Source organism: Neopsephotus bourkii, unplaced genomic scaffold (genome assembly GCF_033783945.1).
Source record: "Neopsephotus bourkii isolate Nb327-2 ecotype Australia unplaced genomic scaffold, CSIRO-AGI_Nbou_v1 NB_740, whole genome shotgun sequence".
NCBI lineage: Eukaryota > Metazoa > Chordata > Aves > Psittaciformes > Psittacidae > Neopsephotus > Neopsephotus bourkii.
Window position 1 is genome coordinate 3,130,728 of NW_026901238.1, and position 13,472 is coordinate 3,144,199.

The following is a 13,472-nucleotide window of genomic DNA, read 5'->3' on the forward strand; positions in this document are numbered from 1 at the left end:
GGCGGTGCCCTCCCTGGGGCGGTGCCAGCCCGGGGCGGAGGCGGAACCCAAAGCTGGAGCCCGTGCCCAGCCCCGCCGCGGCGGTGTCCCCGGGGTGCGTCCCCCGCAGCCCCGCCGGGATGTCGCGGCCGCTGTCGGACCAGGAGCGGCGGAAGCAGATCAGCATCCGCGGGATCGTGGGAGCCGAGAACGTGGCCGAGCTGAAGCGGGGCTTCAACCGGCACCTCCACTTCACCCTGGTCAAGGACCGCAACGTGGCCACCCCCCGCGACTACTACTTCGCCCTGGCCCACACCGTGCGGGACCACCTGGTGGGGCGCTGGATCCGCACGCAGCAGTACTACTACGAGAAGGACCCCAAGGTGGGAGCGAGGGGATGCTGGCCGGACCTCTCTCTGCAGGGCGGGGGTGCGAGGGAGCCCCTGCAACCCCCCCCCGTTTACCCAAGTGGGGTCCTGCAGTGTGGGAGTGGGGGAGTTCCTAGAACCGCTGTAACCCCTTGGGTGCGAACCGACCCTCTGTGAGCTTGCCAGAAAAATGCAGGCATGGGGGGCTCGGTTTCCCTTTGGCCTGGGGATATTCCCCTTAGCGCTGCTGAGCAGAGGGACTGGACTTTAACAAGGAGGAGGCCGCTGTCCTTTGCTTTGCAAAACAAAGAGAGCGCAGCTTGGCTGGGAGCTGGGTGCAGGGCATGGGAACAGCGTTTGTTGCCCCACAGGGCTGGCGTGGGTGAGCTCTCCCTATCGCAGCTGCAAAGCCTTCTAGGGCGAATTACTTGAAGGGCTTAAAGGAAGCCAGCTGCAAGCAGATCTTGTCTGGAAGAGGCACAAGCCTGATCTGAGCTGCAGGGATCCCAAGCAAGACAGATCTGGTTTTGTGCAGGAATTCCTGCTCGTGGTTGCTGGCTTGCACCCACTGAGCACAGGGCTCTGGCTGCTTGGGGATTAAGCAGTAATCCCCTCCTGCAACCTGGATGGCTCTGTCGCCTCCAATTTCCTTCCTGGGAGGCTGGCCCAGCCAACACCTCTCTGGGCTGGTGCCAGCCCCTGATAGCTCAGATCCCTGCCATGTCCTGCAGGGGTGAGAGAAGGATAAGCCCCTTCCAGGGCTTCAGTGTGGGGACTCTCCCGTACAGCTGAGCCACACTGAGTGCCGTCCACCCCGCATCATGTCTTCCAGCTCCGCTGGGACCAAGCCAGTAAACCCAACCCATGCTGCCCAGCAGGCAGTCACAGAGTGGTTTGGGTTGGAAGGGACCTTAAAGATCACCCAGTTCCAACCCCCTGCCACAGACAGGGACACCTTCCACTCGACCAGGTTGCTCCAAGGTCCGTCCAGCCTTGCCCTGAACACTGCCAGGGATGGGGCAGCCACAGCTTCTCTGGGCAACCTGTGCCAGGGCCTCAGCACCCTCACAGGGAAGAACTGCCAAAAATCTGGTCTAAATCTCCCCTCTGTCAGTTTAAAGCCATTGCCCCTTGTCCTGTCCCTACATGCCCTTGCTTCAGCTTTCTTGGCAGCCCCCTTTAGGTACTGGAAGGCTGCTCTAAGGTCTCCCCTGAGCCTTCTCTCGTCACCATCCCCAGCCCACCCCTGTGCAGGTCCTGGGGAAAGCTGTCAAGTCAGCGACTTCCTCCAGCCTAAATCCTTCCTTAAAACCTGCTGGTGCTGACACAGGCGACAGCTTACACAAGCTGCCCCCTTCCTGGCCACATCCTGCACCCCTTGTGTCAGCCAGAGGGAGACGAGAGCAAACCCAAGGGGGCAGCAGGGGAAGCCGGGGACCCTGTGGCTGCCACACACCTCTGTTCCCAGTGGCTCCCTTGTTTTCCCAGTTGTTGGCAGCTCATGGGGACATTGGGTAATGTCTCCTCTTTAAAGGTTACCTTTGTACCACTGCAGTCCCCGGCGTGCTCAGGCCGACCGTCATGGAGCAGTCCCTGCTCTTGGACCGGGCACCGCAGCTTGTCCCTGCAAACCACCTGGGCACTGCCATCTCCCTGGCTTGGGAAGCAGCAGGGGCAGGAGAGCAGGGCAGGGGCTGCAGCACGGATGCCTCGGGGTCTCCAAGGAGCCCCAGCCCTCAGGTTCCTGGTGCAGCCCCTCCTGCCCTGTTGACAGCCAGGGTTCTCCTCTTGCCTTGAGATGACTCCCAGTAGCAGCTCCTGCGGTGCAGGGGAGCCTCCCCCAGGCCTGGGGAAGGTGACCTGGGCTGGTTTTCTCTTTCAGAGGATTTACTACCTCTCCCTGGAGTTTTACATGGGGCGGACGCTGCAGAACACCATGATTAACCTGGGGCTGCAGAATGCCTGCGACGAAGCCATCTACCAGGTGAGCCTCCCAGGCAGTGAGGCCCTGGGGCAGGAGGGCTCCATGCTCTCTGGATCCTGGAGATCTCCATGTTTTACCATGCTGTCTGCCAGCTGCTCCCTGAGCAGCAGGTGATGCCTTAGTGCATGAATGCTGCTGCTCCAGGGCCTGCTTTCACAAGGCCCGGGGCTGCAGCCAGCACTTGCAGCCTGAGCAAGGCTGCCCAGCCCCAGGGCTGTGTGCTGAGGGATGCAGTACAGCTCTGCTGAGCCCATAAACTGCCAGGAAACTCATGGTTCTATGCATGAGGCCGTTAACAGCCATAATCAATGGCAGAGGAGCCTAATTCAGCCCCAGCCTGGGGCTGGCACCATGTGGCACTTGGCTTGTCAAAGGTTTTTGTATGGCTCCTTTCCCCCCTACCTTTCAGCACTTGGACCAGCGTTGGAATGCGTGTCCTGTGCTACTGGGATGTCTGCACAGCAGCGGGAGCAGCTTTTGTGCAAACAGGATCAAGGGAGAGGAATTTATTTTTAGGCTTTTTAGGCTTTTTATCTCTTATCTGTTGATCTTGGCAGCTGAGCTGGGGGTGCAGGGGAGGGAAGAGCCTGGGATGCTGCAAGGTGATAGCCTGGGGAAGCAGAAGGCGTGAGGTCGATGGGAAATCACCCTCTTTGTAGTGGATGGCCGGTGAAGCTCTGGGCAGAACCTTCCTTAGTGCATGTGCTGAGCTGCCCGGACACCAGTGCCAAACGTTTCTGAAATGTATGTTTGGTAGAACAGAAATCACTTGAAATGTTTGTGTGGGCACTGAGGGCTGCAGTGCAATGCAGGGCTGGGAGAAGGTGCTGCCTCTTACCTGTGAGCAGTGCAGGGTCTGGCTCTCCTGCATGGATGGCCCTGGCACTGGGGCTGTCCCTACCTGCTGTGACCGTGGGACATCAGGGGAGATGCAGAGCAAGGGGTTTCCATGGGAAAAGGTGGCTCAGTGCTGACAAGGCACCGTCTGATTTCCTGCTGAGCTGCCCGAGGTGCTTTGCATAGGCAGAACCCCTTCCTCCCACAGCATTGCAGACTGCAACCTTGAGATTTCCCTGTGGAAGTGGTGTGGTTGCTTCTCTGGGTACCTCTGTTAAAGGGTGATGCCTCGGGCCAGGGGGTTGGGCACCTGGGTTACTGTGCCAGAGGGCAGTGATGCACATGGGTGGCTGCCCCAGAGGGGGTGCTGGGGGAGCAGGATCACGGCACTGTCCCTACGGGGCTGCAGCTGTGGTGCTGGGGAATAGGGAGAGGGAACAGGGCTGGGAATGAGCCCTGGGAGACCTGGGACCAGCACCCTGGTTATGGCTCTGGCCTGGTTATGGCATGGACAAGCCCCCAGGCGCAAGGAGCTTGTCCATGGCAAGGTCACTGGTGAGTGCGTCACTTGTAAAGGCTGGTCGAGGGACTTCAAACACCAGAGCTGGTGCCTGCCACAGCGTGAACAGCCCTGGAGGGGGAGGGAGGCTGCTCCGGGTGCAAATCACAGTGTCCCACCTGCAGGGATGGGTCTTGCAGAGTTGGGTGGCTTTCCACCCCTCCTGGAGGCCACCCTAAGAGGGGCGGCAGCAGTGGGTGCAGAACAGCACCAGGGGTGCGTGCCAGCAGTGCCTCTGCTCCACGGGGCTGGGCACTGAGCGTGTCTGGCCCATCCATCACCTTCTCCTTCTCCTCTGTAGCTTGGGCTGGACATGGAAGAGCTGGAGGAAATCGAGGAGGATGCTGGTCTCGGCAATGGTGGTCTGGGCAGGCTTGCTGGTGAGTAAGCCCCCAAATGGCCTCATTGCTGGGGAGACGGGGCACAGCCCCAGGGCCTTTGCATCCTCTGCAGGGGGTACCTAACCCAGGGGGTAGGGGTTTATTGCTCCAGCCTGTCCAGCACGAGGTGAGAGGTGTTGGGTGGGTGGGCAGTGAGCAGCCGCTGCTGGCCCGGGCTCGTATCCCCTGGGGGCTCCTGCTTCTGGCCATTGCTCTCCATGGGAGAAGGACCCACTGTCCCCCGGGGCTCCCCAGGGAAGTGCCCTCAGTGCTCTCCTCTCTCCCCGGCAGCCTGCTTCCTCGACTCGATGGCGACGCTGGGGCTGGCAGCCTACGGCTACGGCATCCGCTACGAGTACGGCATCTTCAACCAGAAGATCCGGGACGGGTGGCAGGTACGGATGGGGGCGCGTGGCCCTCGCCTTCCCCCAGCACAGCCAAAGCCCTGAATCTGGCCTCCCCCTTAGGTCAGGTTGGGATCAGGATGCACGGACACTCTCTTAGCTTGGAGGCTGCAGGAGCTGCCGGTGCTGAGGTGTTTAAAACTTGTCAGGTGTTTTTTGAGCAAGTTGAACGTCTTAAAACTGGTGCAAACAGGGATGGAGAGGTCACGTCCGTGCTGTTCATGGGGTGAGGATGGTTTCACTGAGGTTGTACAGGGAGGATGTGGGGAGGTCTGGTGGAGGCCAGATGGAGCCCCCGAGCCCTGCTGTGCTGCCTGATGTCTGGTTTAAAGCACCAGAGGGTGGAAGAGGCTGTTTAGGAAACGCAGTGGGAAATGTGGTGTGCATCTGCAACACCCCTGATGGGAGGCAGCCCCGGGTGCCCAGAGGGACCCTGTGAGCACTCCCAAAAGCTGTCCCTACCGCCAGCAAGGGGAGGCCTTTCCTCCTTGGCACAGCATTCCCTGGCTGCTCTGTCCTGATGTGGCTTCTCTCCCCTGGCCCTCACAGTGTCCCTGCTGCCCGGAGCTCTGACCTGGCCATGCTAAAGGTGATCTCTGCCCTGGGCTCTCCCCAGCGCTGCTGGAGCAGGAAACAAGTCCTCTTCATTAGCTGGCCTGCAGGCTGACACTGACACTAAGGGGCTGGTGGCATCTTGGCCACAGCACGGCAGTGTTAGCGGTGAACAGAGGAACATCTTTTTCGTCCCCACCTCCTCATCCCCATCCTTCACCCCTCTGGCAGGGAGACCCTGGGGTTCAGGGTGGTTGAGGCAGAAACTCCAGGCTCACCCTGCGGCACCAGGGTTCAGGTTTAGGGCAGAAGGTCTCCAACGCATCATCCCCTTGCTGCAGCCAGAGCCTTTCTCAGCCCCGCACGTGGCAGAGCCTGGGGAGGTCCCTGGGGCTGGGTGCCCCCACCGTAGCTCCCGCTCCCTCCGGCAGGTGGAAGAAGCTGACGACTGGCTCCGGCACGGCAACCCCTGGGAGAAAGCCCGTCCCGAGTACATGCTGCCCGTGCACTTCTACGGCCGCGTGGAGCACACTGCCGCTGGCGCCAAGTGGGTCGACACCCAGGTAGGGGCTGGGGCGCAGCCTCGTGGGGGCCAGCCTGCGGGGACCCCCTTGCATGGCTTGTCCCTGGGGTCTGCACCCCAGCATGGGTCCTGCAGCATCCCTGCTGGGGAGGGTTGCATTGGTGAGGGTGCTTTGCTGGGGTGGAAAAGGCGGTGGTGAAGCAAAGTGGGGAGGAGATGGACATTAGGGATGGGGACAGGTTTTGGTGCTCCTTGTCTGCAGCCAACCTCTGAAATACCCAAAAGCACGTCCAGCAGGTCTGTGTGCAATGCACAGCACGGTACGATGGCTTGAGTTAAGCTGCTTGTGACCCTCGCAAGCCTTTCTCCATCCCCTGAGTGCTTCATGCAAACACCAGGCAGTGGGCAGACCTGAGGGAGCCAGGACGTCCCCATGGCAGGGGCTGTGGGTACAAAGCATGTTCCCAGCATGAAGATGGATGCAGCCCTGAGCTCAGTCCTGGAGGAGGGTCTGTGGGATGGGAAGGCTCCGGTGTGGAAGGGGAGACCTGGAGGGCCACCAGCCAGGGCCACAGCCCAGCCCCAGCTGCCCTGCTGATGTTGTAGGTGGTGCTGGCGCTGCCCTACGATACCCCCGTGCCCGGGTACTTGAACAACACCGTCAACACCATGCGCCTGTGGTCGGCTCGAGCACCCAACGACTTCAACCTGCGTGACTGTAAGTGGCTGCTGGTGGGGTGCCAGCGGGATGGGGTTGGAGGGGGGGTCCTGTGCCCACCTTATCCCTGTGCTCCTCCACAGTCAACGTCGGAGACTACATCCAGGCTGTGCTGGACAGAAACCTGGCGGAGAACATATCCCGTGTTCTCTACCCCAATGACAATGTAAGTCACAATGCAGGGGGAGAGTGTCCCTGGTTTAGGGATGGATAAAGAGCACCCAGACAGAGCGTGGAGTGGAGTAACCCCGAGACATTGCAGAGATGCTTTCAGTTGTGTTTCAAGCTGCCTGTAGTGCTTGGGTGGGGATTGCTGCGTCTCACCAGGGCTGCAGTAGAGACGACTGTTCCTGGGCAAATCTGTGCTCGGGGTGGTAAAAGGGAGTAGGGGATGAGGATGTCCTGCTTGCAGGCATATGGGAAGAAGCCGAAGGGCAGCTCTCTGTGCTCTGCAGTCTGTTTTGGACAAGCCTTGATGGGGTTTTTCCCATTTAACCCTACCCCAGCCTTCCCAGCTGCCAAGGAGAGCTGGGGGTGCCACAGCTCCAACAGTGAGCTTGCCTCTTACGGATCCTGTTTTGCAGACCAGCGGGTTGGTGTTTTGTGCTGTGCGAACAGCGGCTTTAATTCTTGTCTCAGAATTAGCTCTTGGGTCTCACAGCCCCTGCAGCTTCCCCTCCTGTCTCCCCAGTACCTTTCCTTGCAGCCACAATTTTCAAGCCAGGGAGAACAGGTTTTGATGATGCTCGGGAGGGACTCGGGCTGTTTGCAGTGGCAGGCACATCTCACACCCCTGTGCTGCAATCTGGAAAGCACAGAGAGACACTGGGGTTAGAGCTGCTGCCAGAACCAGCGTAGGAAAAGCAGTGGGGCCTCACACCGAGCTGTGTGGTGCATGTGTGCCGGTGCATGTGTGCCGGTGCGTGTGTGCCAGTGTGGGTCCCTCGTGCAGGGAGTCCCAGGGAGGCCGAGGTCCTGCAGCACAGGCACTGCCTGGGCAGTGTACTGCAGTGCCTCAGTGCCTGCTCCTCCGCTCGCAGTTCTTCGAAGGGAAGGAGCTGCGGCTGAAGCAGGAGTACTTCGTCGTGGCTGCCACCCTCCAGGACATCATACGCCGCTTCAAAGCATCCAAGTTTGGGAGCACAGACAGCGTCCGAATCGTGTTTGATTCCTTCCCTGACCAGGTACAAGCCCACGGTGCTCTGACACGTACCCTGGAGCTCATTTCAACACCTCTCACGTGCCCCCCAGGCCTGGAGATGTTTTGTGGACCCTCTGGGTACCTGTGCCCGGCTGATGGGCAGTGGGATGCCCACATGTCCCCCACACATCCCCACATGCCACCGCTGCTCTCCCCACAGGTTGCCATCCAGCTGAACGACACGCACCCTGCCATGGCCATCCCTGAGCTGATGCGGATTTTCGTGGACATCGAGAAGCTGCCGTGGAACAAGGTAGAGAGACCTGACTTGGCCGCTGGTCCCCTCTGCTTGCGCTCACCTTCCCGCCAGCCCATGGTGGAGGAGCTGGGGAACCAGTTCTGTAGCTGCTGGTGGCCTGGGGAGTGATGTGGAGTGGTCAGGATGGGTTTGATGGGTATGGACTTGGAGGAGTCGGCTTGGCTCTGCTGCTGACCATGGTGGGAGGACTGCGCACGGGTGCTGGCACCCAGCCTCGCTGCTCAGCACCAGCTCTCCCCTGGCAGGCCTGGGACATCACCAAGCGGACCTTTGCCTACACCAACCACACAGTGCTTCCCGAAGCCCTGGAGCGCTGGCCAGTGGACCTGGTGGAGAAACTGCTTCCCAGACACCTGCAGATCATCTATGAGATCAACCAGAGACACCTGGATGTAAGTCCCTTGGGCAGCAGAGGAACCCTCTCCAGAGAGGGGCACAGGGATGGCGTGTGTTGTACTGTCAGGACTAAGGGCTGCACAGACCAGTGATGTTGGGTGTGTGGCCAGGTGGTTCTGTCTGCTCTTTTGGGAGGTTGGTGTGCAGTTGCCATCCTGCAGTTACTGGCTATTTTAAAGACTTCACCCATTGCTCCAGGGCCCTATCTGTTGGCCTTTCTTTGCTCCCTAAATGCAAAATTTATCCTGGGAAGGGATGAGGTGGAGGGTACAAAAGAGGTGGAGGTTTGGCCTCCTGGGCCGGCAGCACAAGGCTTTTGCTGAAACAGCTCTGCTGGCCACACGTGCCCAAAACCCCATCTCTACGACTGTGGGGGCTTCGGATGTCCTTATGTCTGGAGGCATCCATGCTGGGGAAGGGCACCCTTTGGAGGGGGTTTGCACTGCTGTTTTCAAGTAAAAGCCATCGCTCTGTGGCTCACCATGTCAAGTGCATTGGAGACGTTGCTGTGACCCTCTCCTCGGGAGCAGTCGGGTGGGAAATCCCTAAATGCCAGCACCCGTCGCCATCTCTCTGGCCTTCTCCACAGCACATTGCATTCCTCTTCCCTAACGACGTGCACCGACTTCAGAGGATGTCCCTGATTGAGGAGGGAGGTACCAAGCGGATCAACATGGCCCACCTCTGCATCGTCGGCTCCCACGCTGTCAACGGCGTGGCCAAGATCCACTCGGAAATAGTCAAGACTCAAGTGTAAGTGTGGTGGCAGGATCACCCTTGGCTTGGTAAGGGTGGTGCCAGGAGGCAAACCTGAAGCTGTCCCCTCCTCGTCCTCACAGCTTTGAGGACTTTGCAGCGCTGGAGCCGGAGAAGTTTCAGAACAAGACCAACGGCATCACCCCTCGGCGCTGGCTCCTGCTCTGCAACCCGGGGCTGGCGGAGCTCATCGCAGAGGTAATGCTGGGGGGGAGCGTGCTGGCCCCCAGCCCTTCCTGACCCTGGGGACTCTGCTCCCATCTCAGCCCTTTACATCTTCTGAATGGTGGAGATGTGTTTGCATCTCGCCCGGGTGCTCGGCTCCTGATTCCCAAGCACTGCTGGCTCCGCCAGCTGGGAGCAGCGCGCCCATGAAGGTGCCTGCGCACATCCCATGGCCAGCGCGTGCCTGTGCTCCCGTTGCAGAAAATAGGGGAGGAGTACGTGCGGGACCTGAGCCAGCTGACAAAGCTGCACGAGTGCGTGGACGACGACCTCTTCATCCGGGAGGTTGCCAAAGTGAAGCAGGTGAGGGGGCGGCCAGGGGCTGGAGGCAGGGAGAGCGCAGGCTGGCGCTGACGCGCTCCTGCCCTCACCCAGGAGAACAAGGTGAAGTTCGCGCTGTACCTGGAGAAGGAGTACAAAGTGAAGATCAACCCTTCCTCCATGTTCGATGTGCACGTGAAGAGGATCCACGAGTACAAGCGGCAGCTGATGAACTGCCTGCACATCATCACTATGTACAACCGTAAGCCACCATGCACCCCGAGGGGACAGGCTCCCCTGGGGGTGCATGAGCATTCCCAGCCTCTGGGATGCAGCTAAAACACAGGGTGACACCTTGCTGCTGTCTTCTCCAGGCATCAGGAAGGATCCTGCAAAGCTCTTTGTGCCGAGGACAGTGATCATTGGGGGCAAGGTGAGTTGGGGCAGGAGTTTTAGGCATTTTGGAGGAAGTCCTTGACAATGCCCTAGGGAAATTGGTTGCAGATGTCTCATGTGGCTAGGTGCATGAACCTCACCATGACGTGCTGGGGCAGCATCTGTTGGCTTCAATGAAGCAAGGCACCAAGTTTTGGGGCTTGCACAAGCATGTGCTGCTTTTGGTCAGGGAAGCCCCTGAAAGCTTGGTGGTGCAACACATGGGTTGGATGAGGTGATGGAAGAAGTCTTGAGCGGGTGCTTCCCTGGGCAAGTGGGCACTGGATGGAGCTCCCCTGGCCAGGCCTCTGGGCTCACCTGTGGCTTTTCTCTTAGGCTGCCCCAGGATATCACATGGCTAAAATGATCATCAAGCTCATTAATGCTGTGGCTCAGGTGGTGAACAACGACCCCATTGTGGGGAGTAAGCTGAAGGTCATCTTCCTGGAGAACTACAGGGTCTCGCTGGCAGAGAAAGGTAGCCCACGTGGAGCGCACTGTGGGGAGGGTACATGGGCCCCGTGGCTGTCCACCAGCCCATGGCTCCCTCACTGCTAGGCAGGAAATCTAACATTCTTTGACCCGGTTCAAACGCAAAGCTGGTCACTGGGAGCCCCTTGTGTCTGCGTGTTCTGTTGGCAGTGATCCCTGCTACTGACCTGTCGGAGCAGATCTCCACAGCAGGCACTGAGGCGTCGGGCACAGGGAACATGAAGTTCATGCTGAATGGGGCTCTGACCATTGGCACCATGGATGGAGCCAACGTGGAAATGGCTGAGGAGGCTGGAGAGGAAAACCTGTTCATCTTCGGCATGAGGGTGGAGGATGTCACAGAGCTGGACAGGGAAGGGTGAGGGCTGCGGACAGCGTGGGGGTGCTACCACAGGCAGCTGGAGCAGCGTGGTCTCATCTGAGCCCTTCCCTGCCAGGTACAATGCCCAGAAGTACTATGACCAGCTCCCTGAGTTGAAGGAAGCCATTGACCAGATTAAAAGTGGCTTCTTCTCCCCCGACCAGCCTGACCTCTTCAGCGACGTGGTCAACATGCTCTTCCACCACGACAGGTGAGCCCTGGGATGCCATCCGTCCCCTCGGTTGGGTTCCCCCACCAAACTCCTGGTGCCTGTGTGGAGCAGCCCCCTGCACCCCCCGTCCACCCTCTGGCTGAGAATGTCCGATTTTCCAGGTCTGATGATGTGCATGTGGTCGAGCAATTGATGCTTCACTGGTACAAGAGATGCGGCTGTGTCCAGCACCTTATGCTTGGCCCATTAAAGCCTGGGGTACATTAAGGCCAAGACGCATTTGAGTGCACAGCCCTCACCAGATGATGGATGCTTTTAAGTGTCTCAAGGGCTTTCCTGGCCAGAGCTTTAAGCAGCCAAGGGCCACCAGCATCTGCTCTGGAACAGTGTCTCCCAGTGTGCCCTCCCAGAGCACCCGTGCCACAGCACCCACGGGCTTGCAGGGCTCTGCGCAAACAGCGCTTGGGGAGGGTGAACTTGTCTGAAGTGCTCGTGTTGGAGGCAGCCCAAGCCCCGTGTGCTGCAGCCACCGTCCGCGCCAAGCTCCCTCCTCTGCTTTCCTGCTGCTGCCGACTCCTTTCTTTGCTGCTACAGGTTTAAAGTTTTTGCAGACTATGAGGCTTATGTCAGGTGCCAGGAGAAGGTCAGCGAGCTGTACCTGGTGAGTGCCGGCCTGGGGATGGGGCAGGGGAGCTCTGATGGGGGCACCGCATCCCCTCCCCGGGGATGGGTCTGTGCATGTACATGGGTTCCTGGTGAGGAGGCTCCTGGATGGGCTGCTGCAGGGAGCCTTCCATCTTAGGGCCAGGGTAGCACCCATGGGTGCAAGCCTCCAACCACAGTCCCACCGCTCCTTTGCAGAACTCCAAGGCATGGACCAAGATGGTCATCAGGAACATCGCAGCAGCCGGCAAGTTCTCCAGCGACCGCACCATCAAGGAATACGCCCGGGACATCTGGCACGTGGAGCCCTCCAACCTGAAGATCCCACCGCCCAATGAGCCCCGGGACACGGCTGAGCAGAGTACACCCAACGGCACAGCAGCGTAGGGGCACGGCTCTGCTGGCAGCTGGAGCTGAGGGATGTGAGCACAGACGCTGTGCAATGGTCTCTGGCTCTGCTGTGTGGTGTCTGTGCTGCTGCTGGCTTTCCTACGGGCAGGGAAGGGGTAATTTTTGTAACTCAAGTGTCATGCAGAATGCGAGAACTGTTGCCCTGTTGTGTCACTGGAGTCCAAGGGGCTCTTTGCTGAAGCCTAAATTAGGGACTGGGCTCGTACCAACGCTAACGCAAAAACTGGGTGTCAGGGCTGAGGAGCTGGGGCTCAGACAGTGATAGGGTGGCGAGCACCACTGGACACAGCTGTCTGAGCCCTTGCAGGTGATGCTGAAGCAGGACTTGGGGTGCAGCTCTTGCCAGTCCTGAGGCATCAATGCTGGGGAATTAAGGGGTAGTTGCAGCAGGGCTGTGTACCACCCCCTCACTGCCCTACGTGATGCTCCTGAGCGTGATTTGTGTGGTCGTGTTCCAGGAGCAGCAGCCAGATCACAACAGTATCCCCATCCCCCAAGTATCCCGAAGCATCCTTGAGGCAGTGGGCGAATTTGTATGTTTTCCAGTAGTTGTTATTGCTTACAACATTAAGTTTCTGGTGTGGACTTAAGTGCTTGTGGTTGCTGCATGCAGCAGCTGGTATCATTTAATGTTTCAGAAATGTCTGTAACAAGACACAGTAAATTTTACACTGTTATTGCTGACCATCATGCTTCAGAGCCTGGTTTCTGATTCCTAGATGTGGATCTGACCTGGGCTTAGAGCAAAGCTGTGTACCCAGGGCAAAGTGGATATCCCTAGTCCTTTTCTAGGCAAGGTTCGAATTCCCTCTTTTACCCAAGCAACTGGGTCTATGTTTTCCTCATCCACTTCCCTTATTAGAACCATTGAAACCAAACTTTGATCCTTGTAAGTTTTCATTTCTAAGCCTAGTTGTACAATTAATTCTCTCCCTAGCAAATTGCTTCCTGCTACAGGAATGTATAACAATTGGCCTTGAATTGTTTCACTATATTGTTCAAGGTGGTATCTTTAAAGACAGGAATTGAAAATCCCTCTCACTGAAAATCCCTCTCTTTTTACTCCCCAAAAGGTTATCCTTTGGTTTAATAATTTCAGTGCACTTGACCAAGTGTGTGATTACATGTGCGCATGTGTGCGATTAAGTGTATGGCTCCACATGCATGTGATTATGTGTGCAAAGCGTGCTGTGCCTGCACGGGGCTGCTTGTGAGCAGCATTTCTCCAGCTGTGGCTGGGGTAAAGCCATCTCATAAGCTTGACTGCACAAATACAAACAGCAAGTTGTGGAGCAGGCTTTTCTACTGCAGGGCCAAACAATGTTCTGAAATACTGTAAGTCATTTATAGCTTTTCCCCCTTCTCTTTCATAAAATCAGTAAGAGAATTTATTGTTCCTGAAAGCGAGGGATTCAGACTGCTGGCTCAGCCCGGTCCCAACAGAGAAAGGCACTGTGTGAGCCTCACAGAGTCAGCTCTGCCAAAGCAGCTTAGGTCTGACCTGGCATATGCACATCCCCTTTGCCCGATGCATCC

At 58.3% G+C, this 13,472-nt stretch overlaps 1 protein-coding gene across 3 annotated transcripts; it reads left to right on the forward strand.

Moving 5' to 3' along the window:
- The first annotated feature begins 31 nt into the window (after positions 1–31).
- LOC133212832 (glycogen phosphorylase, liver form-like) lies at positions 32–12,087 on the forward strand. Of its 3 annotated transcripts, XM_061354627.1 has the most exons (20): positions 33–362; positions 2,230–2,331; positions 4,029–4,107; positions 4,399–4,502; positions 5,495–5,626; positions 6,193–6,304; positions 6,388–6,470; positions 7,345–7,488; positions 7,666–7,758; positions 8,010–8,156; positions 8,750–8,913; positions 9,000–9,114; positions 9,343–9,444; positions 9,517–9,664; positions 9,777–9,835; positions 10,174–10,315; positions 10,480–10,687; positions 10,767–10,901; positions 11,457–11,523; positions 11,724–12,087. In XM_061354627.1, the coding sequence occupies exons 1-20, from the start codon at positions 120–122 to the stop codon at positions 11,910–11,912; spliced, it is 2,568 nt and encodes an 855-aa protein (XP_061210611.1). In that variant the 5' UTR covers positions 33–119; the 3' UTR covers positions 11,913–12,087. The 3 variants fall into 3 exon arrangements, 2 of the variants coding, with proteins under 2 accessions (XP_061210611.1, XP_061210613.1); XR_009725620.1 differs by lacking the exon at positions 11,724–12,087 and having other exon boundaries at positions 32–362; positions 10,753–10,901; XM_061354629.1 differs by lacking the exons at positions 33–362; positions 4,029–4,107.
- The last annotated feature ends 1,385 nt before the right edge of the window (positions 12,088–13,472 follow it).

What these genes read in the sequence shown, in the direction of transcription:
- LOC133212832 (XM_061354627.1), top strand. Translation starts at nt 120, where the DNA reads ATGTCGCGGCCGCTGTCGGACCAGGAGCGGCGGAAGCAGATCAGCATC. An exon ending in GCGACGAAGCCATCTACCAG is followed by an intron (nt 2,332 to 4,028) that starts GTGAGCCTCCCA and finishes TCTCCTCTGTAG; the next exon opens with CTTGGGCTGGACATGGAAGA. An exon ending in ACAGAGCTGGACAGGGAAGG is followed by an intron (nt 10,688 to 10,766) that starts GTGAGGGCTGCG and finishes CTTCCCTGCCAG; the next exon opens with GTACAATGCCCAGAAGTACT.